The 22,487-nt window shown below is 36.3% G+C and overlaps 1 protein-coding gene and 1 pseudogene across 2 annotated transcripts; both read right to left on the minus strand.

Annotated features, from left to right (window-relative positions):
- Positions 1-9,046: 9,046 nt before the first annotated feature.
- LOC147543194 (F-box protein At3g07870-like) lies at positions 9,047-10,408 on the minus strand. Its single transcript, XM_086635397.1, has one exon. It carries the CDS (start codon positions 10,406-10,408, stop codon positions 9,047-9,049), a length of 1,362 nt encoding a protein of 453 aa, XP_086491523.1.
- Positions 10,409-12,410: 2,002 nt separating this feature from the next.
- On the minus strand, positions 12,411-14,854 carry LOC147543195 (protein LYK5 pseudogene; annotated as a pseudogene). Its single transcript, XR_015224143.1, has one exon. The product of XR_015224143.1 is annotated as a protein LYK5 pseudogene (transcript).
- Between the last annotated feature and the right edge of the window lie 7,633 nt (positions 14,855-22,487).

Genomic DNA, 22,487 nt, shown 5'->3' on the forward strand with positions numbered 1-22,487 from the left:
CGCTTATGGATTCTCATCTTGGGTGCAAAAAAGACACAACGATAAGTAGTTTCGCAGCCAAGATGGCCACCTCAAGAAGGTGGCAGTAACAATGGGAAGTCATTTCAACAGCAAACATTTCTTTTCAACAGCCAGGTAAGAGTTTCGTCAGTTAAACAGTTATAATTTTTTGGAAAACCACATGATACTAATGTTTCTCATTAGTTACTTCACATGTTCTTTTGTACAGGTCTCTTCTAATTTGGGTATTGTGGACTTCGATCTTCCACTTGGCCTTAGTATGGTTATTTCCAGTATGACTGATTGGCCTGAAAGGTTACCCTAAAAGGTCACCACCCGCAAGTATACGGGCGTCAAGTAATAAAACCTGGTAAGACCGGGGTCGATCCTCAGAAACTTAGTCAAACTTGTTCTAAAACTTAGATACAGTAAGATTTTCAGTTTTGATTTGGTTTTGGTGATGAAACAATAAAAATAATAAAATACTTTTACAAAAAGAGACTAAGAACTAGTTGTGAAGATATCAAAATGAGGTAAAACCCTAGAGATCAGAATCCACCTCGAACTCTCATAAATAACTTCACTCTTTTCTTATCATGATTCTCTAACTTTATAACTCAACATTTAGAAGAATTACATTATCTAAACATCAGAAAATTTAACCTTTTAAATTAAATGAACTACACAAACATCGTTTCCTAAATAATCATATCCCAACTATGTCTATCAAATGTCAAGCATAAATGGAATTTATTCCTAAGCATGACATATCAAGCTATAAGCATAAACGATGAAGTTACTATCATCATTCGATGGAATCAACTAAAGCCTAGTTAAACAATAATGCATATCAATGAGAATCATGAAGAAAAAAAATAAACTAATTATTCATGCTCGAAAATTTATCTTCACTCTAAATAAGGATTTAGCTACTCATTCTTTTCATAATCATATTTATTCAGAAAGTATTAGTATAATAACTAAGATTAAAAGAAAGGAAAGAGATATATCACCAAATGATGAACTCCGTAATCATGGTGACGATGAACATTAATGAAATCGGAAGCAATTACAATATTCCTCTTTGTTTAAGCTTCTTCTCTTACTTTCTTCCTACAAACACTCTCTCTTCTCTCTCACAAAGAAAAGAAAATGATAGAGGAAAGAGATAATCTTCCTCCTCCCCCTCTCTCCCTCTCTCTCTCTTTCTTGCTCTATAATTCTCTCTCTTTCTCTCTGTTTTATCTTATAGAAAAGAAGAAAACAAAATAAAACTCAATAATAATCCATTTCTATCTCTCTCAGCTCTTCTCTATCTCTCATTAAAGCATCAAATTACAGAGAAGAAAGTACAAGTAAAGACTCAAAGAGCTTCTCTGTTCTTCTAGGATAATCTCTCTTTCTTCTTCTCTCTATACGGAAGGTATGTTCTTTTTCTCTCTAAAAATCTATCATTTAAGCTCTAAGAGAAAGAAGAAGAACATCACAAAATTCTATTCTACCCGAGACTCTGTTCTTGCCCAAAGAGAAGATGCCCTCTGCCATTGTTCCGATCTCGGAGAAGCCTAACCAGTCCTCTGAAATTCAAAATAATAGAGAGGACAAAGGAAAGAAAATCATCTCTCTTCTATCTTTCTAAAATTTCGATCTCTAAAAATAACCAGATCCTCCCTTAATCTCATATTATCTCTACTCTAAGTAGGAAAAACCTCTTTAATCAATGGAATTTTTCCTTCTTCTCTGTTATTGTATTCTTCTTTATACTACTCCACCCTCTCTCTAGAATGCAGCAATGAACCAAATCTTTCTTTCTCTGAAAATCAATCCATCAAACCTCCTATATCCATTCTTTGTAACATATCTCATCTAATCTCAATCTTCCCTCAAGTTAAAGTGAGAAGTTTTCCAGCTATCCATGCTTATAGTTTCTACAGGGTAAACTGTAGAGACGACAGAAATAGAGAAAGAGTGGGATTTTCCATTATTTTGGGGAGTCACCCAATCGGGTAAAGCCTTGCTGGCGGTAGGGTGAGATCCGGTGTAACAGGGGCTACCAACTTACATTGCGTCATAGTAGAGAGAGCCCTCGGATTTAAATGACACGAGATCTGGAAGTAAGGTGGCACGCAGGAGCACAGAATTATCTTGCAACGGGTTACAGTGGGTTATTCGGTTTGAGTTCTTTTCGATGCTACAATGGTACATGGAACTATGATGATCCACGCTTCCTGCTGCGCCATGTCATCAACCTTGGTCTTGCGGAGCCACAACCATGCCCAAAGGTATCCCACAGATCATCCTTATTTGCTCCAACCTTGACTTTGGCTAATTGGTCGCTCGGATTCCGATTTGACTTCCATCTTCGTCATTGGATTCGTCTTGGACTCTACTTCCTAAAGGACGAGTTTTGTCTCGTGAGGGTTTGCAGTGAATATACTCACAAAATTCAGTATTTCAAAACCAAGAAGGGTCCAAATCTAATATGGACTGAAAAATGTCTATTTGATATTTTCTCAAACTAATAGAAACGAACTCCAAGTCAATCAGACCACACAAATGCTAAAAATCTCATCACTAGTCATCTAGACTCGAAGTGCAAGTGACCAGCCAATATGAGTATCATTTCGGTTTTGAAAAGACAAGACCTCGATTACTGTCTCGATACAATTTGCCTCGACTGTTGCCTTACAGTCATACACTCAAAAACTCAAGTCACTCAGAAATGGTTCACTCAATGTGTGAGTATGAACATGAAGGAAACTCAACACATTACAAAAGACAGGCTAAAATTTTGTCGTGAACGACGGATCTTATAGGAAGGAAACAACCACTAATACGGGATAGGTAAGCTTACCAACTCTTCTCACCTGATCTTACTAATGCAATGTTCCTAGCTTACTACGCATGCTCCGGACGATCGCTTCAGCAAAAATAAAATTCAAGTTAGACCTATTCTAGCATGACCTAACTTACTAATTCCTTCTGCAAGATAGAACCCAAGTTAGCCCTGTATAATCGTTTCTGAGTAGCTTCGTAGTTCTGTTAGGGTTTCCCCGTGGCCCCTGGTCATTGCTCTCACTAACAGCGTTGTCTTGAATTTCTCCTTGACCCCTGGTCGTAGCTCTCGTTATCAGGTTGTCTTGAATTTCTCCTTGACCCTGGTCGTAGCTCTCGCTATCAGGTTGTCTTGAATTTCTCCTTGACCCCTGGTCGTAGCTCTCCCTATCAGGGTTGTTTCATCGTCCTGAGCACAACTAGTTTCGCTAGGACTTCTCCTTGGGCCCTTGGTCGTAGTTTTCACTATCAGGATTGTTTCGTCGGCTTGAGCACGACTAGTTTCGCTAGGACTTCTCCTTGGGCCCCTAGTCGTAGCTTTCGCTATAAGGACTGACAAGTTTAACTAGGACTTCTCCTTAGGGCCCCTGGTCGACGCTTTCGCTACCAGGGATATCCGTTTTGCCGAAGCAAAGCAAGTTTAACTAAGACTCCTCCTTAGGGCGTCTGACTAGCAGAACTTAGTATGTGACCTTGTCAAAGCAAAGCCAGATCTGTTCTTGATGGGCCAGGACATAATCTGTGACCTTATCAAAGCAAGGTCAAGTTGGTTCCTAATGGAGTAGTACTTGATCTGTGACCTTGTCAATGCAAGGTCGCTTTTGTGCCTAACAGAGTTGGGCTTCATCTGCGATGAGAATATGTTATTATAATCACAAAGTGAGTTTGATAGGTATACATACCTTAGAGGCCCTCTTTAGGTCCTTTCGTCGAGGCTCTCTTCAAACATTCATCCTTTTTTGGCCGAAGTAAAATGTGTCTCGCCAAGTTGAACTACTTCGTCCTTTGTGCCTGTCATAGACAATTTCAAAGCAATCATCTAGACTTTCAAGAATGGTTAATTCATCATTAGCTAACAGCAGGAAGATCATTATATAGCTTTGAATTATAACAACACAAAACTATGTGTTAGGTGTATTAACCTATTTATGACATTGACGTATTTACTTGTTTTGCTCGTGATTTGTTTGAATTATCTCCTATTTGTTTTGTTCTGTTTTGTTTTGTTCGTAACTTCACGGAGAATATTAATGTCTGCTTTCTGAATTTTGGAAGAGCTTCTGATGAGTGCTTTGATCATGTATTCTTTTGCAATCGACACAAATGTTTATGTCATCGTAAGTAAAAGAATTCTAGTGTTGAACTACGACAAGGTTCAAAACTTAGTATTTTTAGAGCAAATCGAAGAATGTTCGCAACACAGATATATTGGTCGGATATGTCTTTAATAACACAAACAAGTAAGTAACTTCCACGAACATAGGTAAAAATGTTTAAGACAAGTCTTTTTCTTCTATGAACATTGGTATAAGTGTTGCTATAAAATTTGTGTATATCCAGACAATAAATATTTTGCTAACATTTTAATATTATTTTCTTAAACAGATTTTCTTGCCAAAGTGTCCGAAGTGGAAAAAGCATTTATCATGAACTTGTTTCAACAAACCTCCTCCAACGATTTTGTCGAAAAGACCCCCGACCAAAGAATTAATCCATGCAAGAGAAAATGAAGAAACATAGGTGGTAAAGAGTGAGGAAGGGGGAAGAAGTGAGAAAAAACAGAAATTATGTTTATGTGTACTGGTATTTTGAAAACTTAGTTTGGGAAATGTAAAGATTCAATGAATGTGCACTACGCAAATGTGAAATTATTCTCATATGATTGTTGGGTTATGGTGTCTCCTAGTGTTGGTAGCGGAATCTCAGACATCTAATGTCTAACACTAATATCTCTAAGATCTCATGATAAGCTAATAATTATAACAAAGTTAGTTTGATTTAGAGATAACCTTAATCGCTATATTTTCTCTCGAACCTTTCGAATCGAATGCGAAGACCAATAGATCCAATTGTAGCTCCTCTACTTGAGACACCCGAATGATCAACTTGATCTCCCACCTTGTTGCTAGCTAGAACTCCAATGGTGGTTTGATGAAAAACACTTCTTCTTTGACCAGGGCCGTGCTTGGGCCCGTGCCGGCAGGGCGGCCGCACAGGGCCCCCCACCGACAAGGGTCCGTTTGCAATAATATCCTAATACCTACTATATATAAAATAAAGAAAAAGACGTGTACAAAAACATATGTTAGCCGGGATGGTTGGAAGTTTCTTAGTCCATCTATTTGGCGAGGGTTTGAAACCCATTGGCCGCAAAATTAATTTAAATTAATTTTACTCCTTTAGCTAATTTTGTAATTAAGGTTCATGGTACATTGCTAATTGACTCTTTATTTTTTACTTTGTTACACTTTTTTTTTTGACATTTTGTAATGTAGTTGGGTGCATTTCTTCGTCTTTTGAAGTACTTTTAGAAATAGATGTCTAAAATTTGTAAAAAAAAATTCGAAGGTATGTATGTGAAAATCATGATACAAAATGCTACATTCGAAAATCTACTTTTAGATTTTAAACTATATCTTGTATAAAGAAAGAAACATCTTAACAAAGAAATTATAGCTTGTCCAAATTTTGTTTGTAGTTTTTTTTGTTCAAAAAGGTCCTGCTTCAAATTTCGCACTGGGCCCTTAAATTCCCAGGCATGGCCCTGTCTTTGACTAGAAGCTAGTTTGAGAATGAACTCTCTTTCTTTCTCTAATTGATGTTGTAGAGCTTGAAAGCTTATATAGAACCCTAAGTTAGAGTCCACCCTAATTAGGTTTCCTAAAAGTACCTTTTGAATAAGATTTAGGGTTTTCACAAAAATAGCAACTAGTTGCTATTTCTTGTGTAACCCTAGCATGGCCGACAAAAGCAAACTCATAAATAGCAGATCTGACTGGCCCTATAAGGGCACACAGCCAAGTAAGGCTGGCCCCTCTTATGGGCTTAAAATTCCTTTTTAGGTACTCGGCCCGAATTCTCTTCATTCGAGCCTTTTGTACTATTTTTGCCCAAACTTCTTTTAGGCCTTTTAGACATATTTATGGGTCTCACCCATGTTCATATGTCTCATCCTCTAGTCATATCATCCGATCAAATCGACAGTCTTTGGTGTAACTTGATGTAGGATCCGGTCGAAGTTAGCCGCGAATCACCCCGTGATTCGACGATCGTAGTTGGTTTCTAGCTAAACACTACGATCCCTAAATCGTCCGGACCTTTCATCAATTGTCCTATCTAACAAACTACATGTACAGTTCTGTAAATTATGTATAATGTTTGTCAAATTTTGGTAAATAAATAATACATAATTTATGTGCACTTTTGGTAACTGTTCTGGGGAAAAAATGACGAGAAATGTTGGATAAATTTTTCATACTGTTTTGATATCATTAATAAAGTACGTATAATTTGTATGATAAATACACATATATATTATTCAGTAATAATAACAACTTAATAGAAATTTTGCGTAATGTAATGTAAAGTATGGGAATGTATCGTACATTACCTATATTCTATATTCTGTTATGAGAAACCGTACGGATAATCACCAGGTTCCAAAGTTGTACGGATAGATAAATCTGATCTGAAGAAATATCATAAACCACAGAAGATTAAACATAAATATAAAGAAATATGATATTATCATTGAATGCAAACATAAAATATCAAATTTGAAGGAATCGTTGAATAAGAAATAAACATCAAGATCTAAAATAGTTATGAAAATTTTAAAGAGAGAAAATAAACATCATACATTAGAATTTAATGAATTAGTAAAAAGATCTTATAGAATTGGATCATAAATCTGATATGATCCATAATAGAGCAACATAATCTGATAATTTAACATGAGAAACAATGATAGATCTTAACAATGGTGATTATAATGAATTTCACAGTGTCAAACCTGATAAAGGATGAATGTTTGCACAACAATCTAATGAAGATGAAACAAGATTTCTGAGTTTAATGGAGGTTTATTAAGTGAATCGGTTTTAGTGAGAGAAAATAAATTATTTCCGTTACTGAAGATAATGAAGCTAACATTACTTTGAATAGAAACTTGATTGGAGAGAGAATGTGAGAGATAAAAATGGAAAAAGATATTGAAGGATTTTGTTGGTAAATCAGTTATAATATATGAGGAAGGTTATATTAGGTAGTATGAAGTAATATATATTCTAGGGATTTGTGTTTTCTCTCTAGATGTATACCAATGGACTAGATATCCATTTACAATATTATTTTAGTTTTCAAACCCTTAATGGAATTAGAGTGGACTAAATGTCGTATTAGGCCCCGTTTTTTGGGCTATAAGCTCAAAATTCTTTTTTTTTTTGCCATAATATTCAAGATTGGGCCTAGATTTCTATTATCTCCTATATTTTGGGCTTGATAATTTAAGATTGGGCCTAGATTCTATTGTCTCCCATATTTTGCAGTAAGTTGTATGAATTTCAAAAAAAAAAAAAAAGTAAGTTGTATGAATACTCTTCATTAAGAAAAGAAAAAAAAGTAAGTTGTATAAATGAGATACTTTTTTTAATATGCAACTTCCTAGTCCTTCTCCAATGCCACACTCAATTTAAGTATCCTTTAGTTAGGGTTTTAGATTCTTGTTATCTTTTTTGGATTCACTTTTCCGTATGGTTAAATTGAGTGTCTCTAATTCAAGTCCTTCTCCGGCTCCACACACAAAAAATACTCTGATAGTTACACATGTCAGTTGTCACACCTGCATTTAATAGTAAATAAGTAATTGAGAAAGAAAAATTTTCTATTGGTCGTATAATTAAATTTGATGACAAAGATACTTAAGAGATCTCAAAAATAGAGTTTGCAACTGAGAAATCTTAACATTAAATGTTTCCACGTCATCTTAAGATTTCAATTGAGTTTTGCATCCGAGAGGTTTTGTAAGAGCATCTCGAGTGGGACACTCTAACAAAAACTCTAAAAGTCCTAGTTGTCGAGTGTCAATGAAGATTCTCTTTCCTAAGTGTCAATATAGAGACACTCTAAACTTTTTTAGGGCATCTCCAATGCAAAAACTGAAGCTTAGAAACTTGAAGTGCCACATAGGATTTTCTGAGTTTTTCTTACAAAATCATCTCCAAACCAGAACTCCACTAAGATCTCAAAGATGATGGGTCGAGGGTGGATAGAGTGTCTTCTTGAGATATCTCTAATTGTCTTACTCATCAATATTTAAATTTCAACCTATAGAAATCAACTTTTTGTATATTCCCAAAATAACAAATTATTTTACAAAAATAACCATTATTTTACAAAAATAACCATCCCACATAAGTAAAAAAACAAGCTTAGAATTTTGCATTGGAGACATACAAGAATTTCAGAATCTCTATTTTTTCGCCACCTATGAGTGAGAATCTCAATTGGAACTCGACCAATATGACAAATAGAGATTTTTTTTTTGAGTTTTGCACTGGAAATGCTCTTAGAGAGAGAGCAGAGAAGATGAAGTTCATCTCAAGTCTAGTGGTAAAAAGATGAATGCCACACAAAACCACGACTAAATGAAACTCTAGGGCTAAAGCAGCCGTAAGAAGGACAAGATGACGTAGTTGATGAACAATCAAGAAATGTTACTGAAGAGACGGAAATAAATATTACAGGTCAAAGTTGATGAGAAAACCCTAGAAATGATGAGCAAACTGAAGTTCGTTGATCTCGATTTTGAGATGATAACAAAAACAAACCGTTAGAGGGTTTTGATTTTACGGTGCCAAAGCAGAGCTGGTCTTCAGTAGGGTAGTAATATCATTTAGTGACAACAAAAATAAACCGTTAGAGGGTTTTGATTTTACGGTGTATCACATTCGGTTAATTTGTCATTCACATATGAAACCAAATCCAGGACTCAATTTAAAAATAAGTCAGATTAAATAGGTCCAATATAACTCGATTTAAATATTTCAAATTCCTGAATTACAAATTGAGAAACAAAATAGTCTAAAAACTCTGGACTCCGATTATTAAAATAAACTAAAAAAAGAACTGCCAACTCTCACGAGCTCTTTCCAATTGCACGCACTGATGTACTCCAAAAGTACCAGCCGATCTAACTCCATATTTCTTTCATTCAGTCGACTCTAATATTTCTACGACCATATCTTCTTCTCTTCTTGCACTTTGTTTCACCTAAAGATTTCAACGAAACCAAGCTGTTCATGTGACGAATTGCATGAAAACTTTTGAAAACTCTATCGTCATACGATAGGTCTGTGAATGTCATGGTTTTCGGATTGTACCGACAGAGATGGGTAGCATTGTTCCACATTAAAATTTCACCTTTCTTTGTAAGGGCGAATGGTGTAGCCTGATTTGCGACTCGGTTATAAAAGATAGTATATTTCTTCTTCCAAATTGGAGGTTCATTTTTATTCATCTTCTCTAATGACCATATGTGTAAATATTTCCATCCCGTTTCATGTATTACGCACAAACACCTTCCCAACTCCTCCAGCCAAAAATAGTTTATACCATAAGAGCTATAATCAGCGGGATATAACCTCGAAGGTAGATCTATAGTGCTAAATTCTTCCTCTGCCAAACTGAATGACAAAATTTTCCGTTCATTATTATGTAACCAGTAAACGACTCCGTTTATGTGAGTACCATAAAGTAACCGGTCCGATGTTGGTATCTGGAAACCTATTTCTCCTATGTTTCTCCAACCAGTTCTGCTCCCAATAGTGTATACCTGGACTTGTCCAGGAGTGAACTTTCCCATATCGACATAGTAGATTCTAACAACTTTGTACTCATCAGACGAAGGACTATAACCGAACCCACACATCATGGAATGAAAAGATACTTCGAGTTTTGGAAGATTAATGTATTCCCTTGTGATAGGATTGAGGATGTACAATGGATTGTAAACAGTCTGAATAAAGTATGGCCGGTCGTAATAGTTGTTTAAAGCGAAACAAACTAACCCGTTGCAAGAACCAATTGGATCACATCTTTCTTTAGGTTTGTTTGTTGGAGGAACATTTATCTTTGCAAGTTGACTACAAGGGTACCCCGGGATCTTATTCTTTATGTCGTCATAGTTTCCGTAATAAAGTTGAACATTAGGCTCCCGCTTTATACGAATTGAGAAAAGAAGACCTATATTTTCCTTTTCATCTTCACTTCGACTAACAACTTTGTTGTCATCGTCATTATCATCAAGCTTTAACAACTTTCGATGAAACTTTAGGTGCAAATTAATAAAATTAGTTGAGCTAAGAGCAGCTCCCCAAGTTTTGCATACTAGTTTGAACTGTAAAACTAACTCCGCAGGTAATCGAGAAAATATGTCTAGAGCAACATCTTCTGGAAGAAATATCCCCTTCGTTTCGAGCCCGAATCCTGAGGTAGTCTTTGTCACAACCATTTTTCCATTTCTCCTCTTCTTTCTATCTCCATTTTGATTTTGGCCTTGCTTTGCATAATCCATATTGTACCCTTTTATTCTTCTTTGCTTTAGCACAACAACATGAACATAGGACACCCTATTAGTGACCAATAGGTATTAAACATGAAGCATAAAGTAGAATGCATCAAGCACAAGAAAATAGGCACCCCCCAATGGCTCTTAGGGCGCATTGGATATATTTGTTAAGTTTGTGATCATCCAACTCAAAATCAATTGACAATGAGCGGAGAAGACTTATACATTATATTCTTGGTTTCTAGTTACCCTTTCTCTCATGTGGGACTATTCTCACACGCCCCCTCACGTGTGGCGTGATTAGCCTAACACGTATTTTTTTTCTTTCGGGTGACGTGGAGACGTGTGGCTTATAAGTCTATCACGTGTGGGCCTAACTCTGATATCATGTTAAGTTTGTGGTCATCCAACTCAAAATCAATTGACAATGAAAGGAGAGGACCAATACATTATATTCTTACTTGCTATTTACCCCTTCCCCCACGTGAGACTATTCTCACACTATTTCCACCCGTGTCAGAATTAAAGTGAGATGGCACCTTCAAACTTAATTGTAAATAAGACCTAATTCTAACACATTACACATAATGTTATGTTTATAGGGTTATATCTCTATGACTTGTTTTGAAGTAATGATTATACCCTGTAGAGGTAAAAGAATTTACCAGAGTTGCAACTATAGAGAAATTTGTGTCCTTTTTATCTTTCTACTCTAAGAAAATCACTTGTATATGTTGAAATAAAGTGGTTGGTCATAAACTTGGTCATATGATACAACAATAGTAATAATAATTTTTATAGTGGACAAACCCGATAAAGATGGTTATCTGTATTGGAGTTCTTACCATGTATACTTCACATCGACAATATCATTTATCGTGTTAGACGGGAATATGAATCTCAAATATAAATGAAATTTAAAGTTTAAGAAGACAAAAATCTAATAAGATTGACCATAAGTATATCCACGACTACATTCTAAAAGGATGAAAAAAGTGAAGCGGGACTTTGGGGAGCTTAATCGAAATCCTGAATCGAAAATATACAAAAGAAAGTGATTGAAGGCACTGCGCCTCATTAAAAAGATTTTGCTTTTTATAGAAGTCCGCGTATATCGTCATATTAACTATTTTGTAAGTATACAGTATAGGACGCCGCAAATGGCACTAAGTTTTTGTGCTATGAGCGGGAGACTCTGTTAGCACTTTGGCTATTTTTTCAAAAAATGTATAAGAACTCATCTTCTGTAACGATCATTGATTGATTTTTATAAATAACGTATTCAAACATCAAATAGTGGGTTAGGTAATGTTTATATAACACATTTGTAATTTTTTATTGCTTGAAATTTCGGTTGAGAAGAAGTCTTATTGACTATTTCCTAAGTTTTAAGGGAAAAAATGATAAAAGAGAATATTAAAATATGGGTTCTTATAAAGTGTTTTCGTCAATGTTAATTGACCCTAGTCAAATTAAAACCGTCAGCTTATAGCACAAAAATCTGGTGTTTTTAGCAGCTAATCGACGATATTTTAATTAAAAACCGTCTGCCTATAGCACGAAGATCCGTGTTTTTAGCAGCACCCACATACTGAAAATATAACATCTAACAATTGAAAAAAACACTATTGATAATATACATGACTATGAATGAAACATTCCAAATCAAAATCTTAGTAACTATTGTGACTTTCTTCCTAGGTAGAGAGAGAAAGATTTACCTCAGATTCTCCCTAGGGCAGAAGAAGAAAGAAAGAATGAAAGAAATAGTGATAATGCTTCTAGAGAAAGCATTGGACTACAGAGTTGAGAATGAATTAAATTGGCATCCCTACCCTTTTTTATAGATGCCTAAAGTTTAATTTCTCACAAATTAATAGGGATATTTCATTTATTATTATTGGAAAAGAAATCACATGGATTCCAAAAGAAAATCATATGGAAAATTATGAGGTTAATTTTCTTTTTTCACCTTTTCCTTTTTAATAAATGTAAAGAATCTATAAGATTTTGTTTAGTGACAATACTTGCATTATTATATTTAAAATTAACTCACACCCAGAGTTGAATGTGATTCCATTTATTATGCGACATGAATTTCGATTTTTAGTAGAACGTATATATAATTGTAAGATACATTTAGCTTGCAATGGAGTCACTAGACTGATGGATCCCAATCCAACGAAGACGAAAGTATCTTCGACATAGACATGAACACATTTAACATTGTCGGACGATGACTGAGATCTGTGGAGACACATTCCATAGCTAATTGAGCCATGGAATAGGCCAACTCCAATGGATATTCATGTCTTAGTAATGGATCAATGAACTCTGTTAGACTATCTTTCGCATTTTCTCTTTGGAGCAAAATTTTTATCCAGTCACACAATAATACTTCTTTTGTTGTCTTCCCATCGTTCGAAACGGTCTTAGATACGGCTTCCTTCCCCGATAAAAGCTCCAAAATCACCACTCCAAATGCAAAAACATCCATCTTTGGTGTAATCACCCCATTCTCAAGATACTCTGGAGCCATATATCCTTGAGTTCCGATTACATGCCTTGTCAATTGCATATGCATATTTTCTCCATTTTCTTGTTCTTGATCTCGTTCTTGAAGATTGTCTACTTTTCCACTTCTTGCAACACCAAAATTTGCAATTTTCGCTTTCAAGTTACTGGCTAAGAGGATATTGCTACTCTTTATATTCTTGTGAATATATGGTCGATTCGCATAGTTCTGAAGGTAATTCAATCCATCAGCTATTTCGTAAGCGATTTTGACTCTTTGGTTCCATCCAAGAGTTGGGTATTTCTTGCTTGGGTCATGAGAATGAAGCCAATCACTAAGAGACCCATTTTCTGCAAACTCATAAACTAGATATGTATTCCCTTCATGTAAACAAAAACCAGATAGCTTAATAACATTCGAGTGATTGATCTCTTTCAGTATATTGATTTCGCTCGATACATCGCCTTTCGTCCTCTTTATAGCAGCAATATCACCATTAATCAAACCCCGAAAAACCATTCCCTTGATTCTGTTTTCTTCGCCGAAATATCTAGTGGCCTCCTGCAACTCTTCAAACTTGTATAGAATCAATGAATCCATGGCAAATCTAGCACTACCAGGGGTCACAGACACGGAAGAACACTTCGTATCACTATGAGTTCCCTTCTTGGTTAAGTAGTCAGAGGAAGAATCACTAGTATGAATTACCCCAGCCTTCTTAACTAGTACTTCTTGGTTTGCCTTCTCTAATACTTTTCCTTGATGGTCATTAGACCGACGACGACGATAAAGTAAGAACCAAACAAGAAACCCAGAGATGGCCAAAAGAAATAAACCACCTAACCCAATTCCAATTCCAGCAGCAACCCATTTCTTTAAAGACTTATTTGGGTCAATAGGAGGAGTTGGAGTGAGTGTCCCAGTGCCAGGCCGGGGAGGTGGAGGAGAAGGAAGACCACCACCACCGCCACCACCACCACCAGTTCCTTGGATGATTCTCGGGGTTTGATTAACTGGAACCAACATCGTTGTGTAAGGGTAAACATTGTTATCCGAAGATAGCTTATTCGCTTCGTAAATGCTCTGTTCAGTAGCACCATTACCACTCCAAAGTTGAGCTATTGTAGAAACATCATCAATTGTTGAAGTCAAATAAGAAACCAAGAACTTCACTCCAGAAGAAGCTTGTTTGCTACTAGGACAAGCACATCTAAGTGGTACGACAAGTTTGTTTCCTACATTTAGTTGTAGACTATCATGATTAGGATTTTGACTCATCATAGCTTGACAAGTAGTTAAACCTTGATAAGTTTCATTGGCAAGGATGAAATATGTTTCAGAATCATATTTCAATGTGTAAGAACTATTATGTTGGTAATAAGAAATCTTTCTGGTAGTAATTAATGAACAAGAACAATTAACAGGAACAATAACAAGGGTGTTTAATGGGATTTTTTCGACATCGGTAATGTTATTAATTTTGGCAATTTCTGATGGTCTTGAGTTCAAAAGGTAACTGATTTTGATAGGGGAATCATAAGGTGGTTTAGCTCTGAAAGTGAGATAAGAAGTACAAGATTTTTTATCATTTTTGTTGCAAAGATAACCATTTGTGATGTTAGCAACATCTGAATTGTAACAGTCTGATTGTTTGTCGTCGATGTAAGCTTGTTGGGCATCTGATCTGGTAAGATAATTTGAAGATGATAAAAGTATTAAGAACAAGCAAGAGAAGAGGAAGGACAAGAAATCCATGGATGAACGAAAGCTCTCTTTCTATATTTCTTTCTCTTTTTTCCTCTCTAGATATGATCTGTTTAGTTTGGTAAGTGATGGTTATAAATTGCAAAGTTGAGTGCTAAAGGGTTTGAAATATTGAGGAGAAAAGTCTTCTTATTAGTAGAATTAATCCAATTGGAATTGCCCACTCAATAAGTTAGCACAAGTTGGTTATTTACTCATGTTGTTTATATTTGTAGATAAGAATGTGGGTGGTAGTGGCTAGGTTTGAAGAGATGTTAGTGGAGACTTGGGGTCAGGGTAGTTACTATCAGTCCCTACCATGAGTCATGATACCCCATCAAAGACTTGGGCCAAGAAGACTGGAGAGAGTCTAAGTCTTGATATTGTGGGTGTATCTCACCTCAAAAAGCTAGCTTAACTTTAAGTGTCTCTGGGATGTTTTGAGTTTCTTACAAAAACTTTCTCCAGTGCAAAATCCAAATTGAGTCTTAAAGATGATGTGACATCTTTCAAACACTTTCTTACAAGAACTTTGCCAATAACTTTTCAAAGACTTCTTCCACATGTATATCACTTGACTTAGACGAGTTAGTCCGGCCCGTTTTATTTCTTGTTTCTTATTTCTTTTCAATTATCCCATAAACCCTTTTGATCCATTTAATTTTGCTTTCACCTAATCTTGGTATGTTTGTAGGGGTCATGGGTGGATAGTCCAAAATAAAATTCTAAAAGGGTTTGGGTCTCATCTTACTAAAAAAATGGGTTTTTAGTCCTTTTAAGTGATTTGTCCATAATGACCTCATTTGTGTTTGGTAAATCTTTTTCTATCCGTCTATAAATATCCCACGACCTATTAGGAACCTTTAGGTTATCATTAGTTCTATCTCATCTTTTCTCTCCAACAGAAAATCACATTTTCTCTCTCCAACCGAAATCATAGTTCATCTTCTTCATTCATCTTTTTTCAGACAACTTATTTTGAGTTTCAAAATTCGATTTATAGTTGTTTCTCTCATGGAAGCTACCATGTTCAACTACGATATCGGTTTTTCCATATTAAAGAGGAAAAAATTTGGAACCATATACAACGAGAGAAGTGGTCTACAAGTGTGAGAAAATAACGACAACCGGAATTAGATGGTACGGAAAAAGGACCCCATGAATCCGCCGGGATTAACTCAAAATAAGTTAGAAGAAGAAGAGGAACGAGAAGGAAAGGGTAAAACGACATTGCTTGGAAAAAGGACAAACATCGCTACTTTATTTGATGAAAAATTAAATTTCATACAAGGAAGCTTGGAATTAAAATACTTAAAATGAGACAAAGATGGAATTCAGGGACGGACCCACATAGATGTCACGTGTCCTCATGGGCCAAAGTTAATTTCTAATTTCAAATAGACATTAATATTATATATAAATTAGAAGAGCCTTACATGACAAGATAAAGTGGCCGGCCTAAATGCCAATGCCACGTATCATAAGAAACATTACTACAAGTATCTCTAACTAAGTTCGAAACCGAAGAACAACTGCCTAATGAACTGTAGTAGGTGAACCCACAAACTGGCTCACAACATGCACAGCATATGCGATTTCTGGACGAGCAATAGTGAGATAAATCAAGCTGCCAACAATAATTTGATACAGAGTAGGATCTGCTAAAGGAGTACCATCCATAGAAGAATAACGAGCATTAGACTCGATAGAAGAGTCGGTTGTCCGAGTATCACTGATACGAGCACATCCAAGAGTATCCGCAGTGTACTTAAACTGGGAGAGAAGATAACCTTGTGGGGCAGAGGCTACTTCAATCCTTAAAAAATAACGAAGAGTGCCTAGATCCTTCATTTCAAATTGGCTAGCTAACTGCAACTTAAAAGATGCAATACCATCAACATCATCACCAGTAATAATCATGTCATACAACGACAAAAGAATGCGACCTGCAGCACTACACTTGACAAAAAGGGCCGAGTCATGGTTGCTAGAAACAAAACCAAGATATGTAACTACAGTTGAGAACTTCTCAAACCAAGCTCGTGGTGCCTATTTGAGACCATATAATGCTTTCTTAAGCTTACAAACTTCTCCAGGTTTATGTGGAACACTAATAGGAGGAGTCATTAAACTTCTTCCTGAAGATCTCCATTTAAGAAAGCATTTTTAACATCCATTTGAGATATATGCCATTGGCGAACTGAGACAACTGCAATAAGCATACGAATAGTCGTCATTTTTGCAACCGAAGCAAAAGTCTCCTCATAATCCATCCCGTACTCCTGCGAAAACCCCTTAGCAAATAGTCTAGCTTTGTACCGCCAATAGACCCATCAGACTTTGTTTTAATTTTGTATACCTAACGAGAACCAATAGTACATTTATCACAGGGCAAAGGTACCAAATCCCATGTATCAGTCTTATGCAAAGTAGAGAGTTCTTCAGCCATTGCCTTTTGCCAAAGAGGGTCAACGACGACCTCCTTATAGGAAGAAGGCTCTGAGTAACAATGAATATATGCTAAACAAAGAAGTAAAAGGAAAAAAAGTAGAATAAACAAAATCAGATAACTGAGTGGACTTACGAACACGATGAGGATAACGAGAAGGTGGATGTGCAATCTCATTAGGAGCTTGGTCATCCGTATGGATTGGAGGGACATCAGAAGTGAGAGGAACATCGGCAACATCAGGTGCAGCAGGTTCAACATGAGCAGTAGGAGTATCACAAACATCAGAAAATGGATCAATATAGATTAGGTTAGAGGGAGTCACATCATGAGCATTAGCAAGAATAGAAAAATAAGGATATGCTCTAAAAATACAACATGACGATAGACATAAAATTTATGAGTAACTGGATCATAACACCGATAACCCTTCTGACCTGCACCATAACCAAGAAACACATACATGGCAGAACGAGAAGATAACTTGCTACGCTCAACAGGAGGACGAAGAACAAAACAAATACACCCAAAGACTCTTAAGGACGAGTAGTCAGGGGCATGCCTTGTCAATTTTTGAAATGGAGACAAACCTGAACAATGGGAAGTTATAATTATATTAATTAAATTTACCGTTTTGAGAACAGTTTCGCCCCAATACTCACTGGGAACAGAGGCAGACAATAGCAAGGAACGAGCAGTTTCAACGATGTGTCGATGCTTCCTTTCAGCAACACCATTTTTCTCAGAAGTATCTGTACACGAAGATTAATGAACAGTTTCATCCATAGCAAGCAATTCGCGAAACCTATTTGAAGTATATTCTCCACCTAAATCACATCCAAAACACTTAATGTTAGACGAATATTGTGTTTTAATTAAGGCTCGAAACTATTGATAAATATCATAAAATTTAGAACGATATTTCATAAGAAAACCACAGCAAAAAAACGAGTGTAATCATCAATAAAGGAAACATAGCATTGAGAACCTTCTTTTTTGGGAACAGGAGAAGGATCCCATACATCAGAATGAACTAAATCAAACGGTTTAACTGAAACAAACAGACTCCGAGTAAAAGGTAAAGCGGAAAATTTCGCAAGTTTGCAACCACTACAATTAAAAATGTTCTTAACCTGCAAATCCCTTAATGCACCAGTAGACACTAAATATTTTAACCTAGATGCTGAAACATGACCAAGACGAGAACGCCATAAGTAAAAACTATAAGAGGAATGACTCAAATGAAAGGATGACAAGTCAAGAGTGGAAGCTGCAACATCAGGTACTTTTAGCTCCTCTACAAAATATAGTGCCCCATTCCTATGGTCGGTCCCAATCAGCTTCTGAGATTGTACATCCCGCACATAACAACCAGTGGAAGAAAATAAAACCAAACATCCGGAATCACACAACTCACTAATAGAAGCAAGATTTAAAGTAAGTTTGGGAACATGAAGAACATTTTGAAGAGATAGATTAGGTGCGACAATAGAACCAATACCACCTAATGACATTTTTGTGTCATCAGCGGTTCGGACTACAAGATCAGATATATGCGTTAATGAAACAAAAGATGATAAGTCATGAGACATATGACGAGAAGCTCCAGAATCTAAAATCCAAACTGAAGAAGGCATACCTGAAGAAGAAATGGGAGAAATCAAACCTTCCGAAGAGGACAAGGCATGGGGCTGCATGGCTAAGAATCTCTAAAACGGATCTGAGAATGAATCTAATGTAGTACTAGAAGACTTAGAAGCTAAAGGGCCTTGCGGGATAGAGGTGGACATAGCATGTGGCTACATAGCAAGAAATTTCTGATACATTTGAAATTGACCAACCACATTATCACTTTTGGGCACAAAAGAAGATAAGCCACTAGAACCAGACGAGTCAGATGGCGGTATAACGGCTGCAGTGTTATACTGAAAAGGTGTCAATCTTACATTAGTAGCTTGCAATGAATCATCTTTTCCACTCTTCATTTTCTCAATTCAATACCAAATATAACCAAGAAAGAAAATATAACCAAGAAAAATAACACCAAACAAACTAGCTAAAGAAATACGAGGAAGATGACGTGCGAAGTAACAATACTAGATCTGCAACGAGAAAATATGAAAGAACTGGTTGTTGTAAGAAGATAATTCCCGGCGGCAGCCAAACGGTCCCTTGAAGAAAATAATTTTCCAGCGGCAACCAAACTATCCCTTAAAGAAGATAATTTTCCAGCTAGCAGAAACAAGCTCCAAACACTCCCTTCTTCTCCAAACAGCAAACCACCTAAATCAGACAATTCCCTCTAAAACCACCTAAATCAAAAACTACCAACCTCCTTCTTCTAAATCAAAACTACCTTCTTTAATAACCAAACAGTAAAACCGCACAAACTCTAAAACCGCCTAAGAATGACTATTCTTATAAATCAAAACTACCTTCTTTAATAACCAAACAGTAAAATCGCACAAGCTCTAAAACCGCCTAAGAATGACTAAGCCACCTTTAATAAGCAGACTAGACCACCTACTTATACCCCCAAAAACTCAAAACAACCCAAATATACCACTCAACAAATCCAACCACCTTTTTTCTAGTACTCTCCAATAATGATGAAGCTTTCCTTCCTTTAAGATCTTAAAGGCTCTGATACGATGTAGAACAACACCATATTCAAAGGAAAAAAGAAGAAAGAAACACTCTGATTGAAGTGTATTCATTAGCTGAACTAGGTTTACAAGATAACAAATATATAGTAAAGATAAAACACTAAAAGACCCTTAAAGGGAAAATTACTGAACAACCCCTAACTATTATATATATTATTCTAACAACTCCATCACAGTACAATAATCAAGAAATTTCCTAGTGAACAATAACCTATGTAAGTTTTGAGAACCGCTCACATAACCACGTCTCTCTTCTCAGGGCAACTATAGAAAATAATTTTTGTGTTACTCGTTCTTCCTAACAGGGAGTAATCAAAATATTAAAACTGAATTAGAGATTTGTGAAGAATGTTCTATAAGCTCGTCAGACTGGGGTTCTAGAATCTTAATAAAAAATAGGATGTTAGTTAGATTTTGTAAGGATTATTGAACAGGTTTAAACAATCCCAAAGCTTTCTTTTATTTATGGAAGATTTCAAATTAAAAACAAAGAACATAGAAGATTGTAAAGTAGGAGATGATCATAGTATGGCTTGGGATTTAGATAAAATTGGGATTTAGTGACTTTCCAACTAAACCAAAAGGCGACATTTCAAGGTGTCACGTGGGCAAAAAATCATGGAGTTACTAATTTGCTTTTGGAAGGAGACTTAATCTATGTCTACAACTTTTTGAATGGAAGACAAAACTCAATCCACTACACAGCTATTCACGTACTAAAGGAAATCAAGAAACTAGTCTCCTCTTTTGATATTTCTTTTTTGTTTGTTAATAGAAAGTTCAATAGCAAAGCTAACACTCTTGCTATTAACTCTAGGAGAATTAGTTTTAACTCCTTCACTTGTATCCCTAACTGCACTTTATCTCATCATAACATCCATGTAACTAATCTCACTTACAATCAATAGATGTTATGTGTTAAGAAAAAACAATAAGACTCGATCAGCGATTGATGATCAAGTCAGGAAGTTGATGTTGAAAGTGCCTTGAATAAGGGTCGATGGTTGTATCTTGGTTAGCGACTTGAAAGAACCGGATTTAAGTCGAAATCTTGGTCCGACCCGTTTACTTATGTTTGTCCTAGTCTTATAAAGAGTTGTGATCAATGTAAAGGGTCTGTCAATTGTCGGTTTCGGAGAGAGAATTAGAGGCGGCTAAGTTATGGAGTTTTATTGAGCTACAAATACTAAAAGGCCGTCCTTGAGAAAACTATGTAATTACAATGAAAATCATCGTCTAACCTTTAATATCATCATCCCACTTAATATAGCAGACAAAAAGTAGATCTTCAGAGCTTATATCCTCAAATCAATCTTCCTTTTCTTTTCTTGAGAGTAAACTAAGGATATAAGGTTTTGATCTTGACCACCGGCTTTCCTGCTTTATGATCGGAGATAAGGGTACCCTGACCCAACAGCAGGCAATTAGATCTTCCTCATCTTAATGTTTTTATTCCTAGATGTTCCTATTTTGTTTATATTGTTATGTATCTTGTTCTTCTAGGAACCACTCATCAATGATATGTTTCATTGTTTGATTAGTTTATTTGCTGTAGATTTGATTTCTATTTTCATTTGAGTTAGTTTGCTTGTTTTAGTGTTTGTATCCCTTAGGAGATCTGACTTGTCTTTTAGTTTTTTCTTTGTTTTTCTTCTCTGAAGACTCCTTGCCCACAAATGGATCAACCATATTTCCTCAACCTGTTTGAGTATCTCTACCATGGTTTGATGGTGGTCGAGATCTGCTCCGACGCCGGTATGAATAGTTGTTTGGTGGATGATGATAGTGCACGTGTCACTAGCAAAGAAACTACTACCCCACAAACTGATCGACCATATTTCCTCCACCTGTTTGACTATCTCTACCATGGTTTGATGGTGGCCGAGATCTGCTCTGACGCCAGTATGAATAGTTGTTTGGTGGATGATGATAGTGCACGTGTCACTAGCAAAGCAACTACTAACCTGCGGGGATACACGTGTTAAGCATGTGTCCAGTCGAGTTCGGTTGTTGGGATGCGCTATTTAGTGGGCCTTGTGATTGTTAGGTGGCCCAAAATCATCATTTATAGTTGGACTTGTTTCTACCACTATTTGGGCTCGTCGTTTGATCCAGGAATAATACAACGGGTTTGGGTTCCTTCGTGGTAATCCTTTTGACCCGGGTAAATGGTCAAGGTTTAGTACTACAAGACGGCTTAGACTATCATCTCTCTCGGACGTCACAATCTATATAGGTCTGTCTTCGTACTTGTGTTGGTCTCGAACCTGTCCTAACTTGGTTACCATTACAACGGTGACCTCAATTATGACCATATTTCTCATCAGTTTTGGTTTCGTACTTCACCCTCCATCCTTTGCAGCTTCTCTGCATGATTTGTTAGCTTTGTTGAGTTTTTCAACTCATACTTACTAAGCGATCCTATGTACCAGGTGTTCGATCGCGAGCTAGTCAGATTGGGGTGGGACATGACTTCTCTATCAAGAGAATACTGGGGGTAATCTTGAAATCTTTTGATTCCTCTTTTAAGAAATTGCGTGGCTTTTTTGAAGCTATCTATTTCTTTTTCCACTTGCTTCTTCGGGTGCAGTGCGAACTAAAATTTGGTTTGGAGTGGTGGTCAAGAAACCATGGTATCCAACAAGTTATTCTGGAAAGCAACTCAGTCAATATCAGTAACTTGTTGAATGGGAGGAAAAATTTGACCCTCGG

This window comes from Eschscholzia californica, unplaced genomic scaffold (assembly GCF_041429995.1).
Source record: "Eschscholzia californica isolate CP2 unplaced genomic scaffold, dmEscCali1.0.p SCAF_4, whole genome shotgun sequence".
Taxonomy (NCBI): Eukaryota; Viridiplantae; Streptophyta; class Magnoliopsida; order Ranunculales; family Papaveraceae; genus Eschscholzia; species Eschscholzia californica.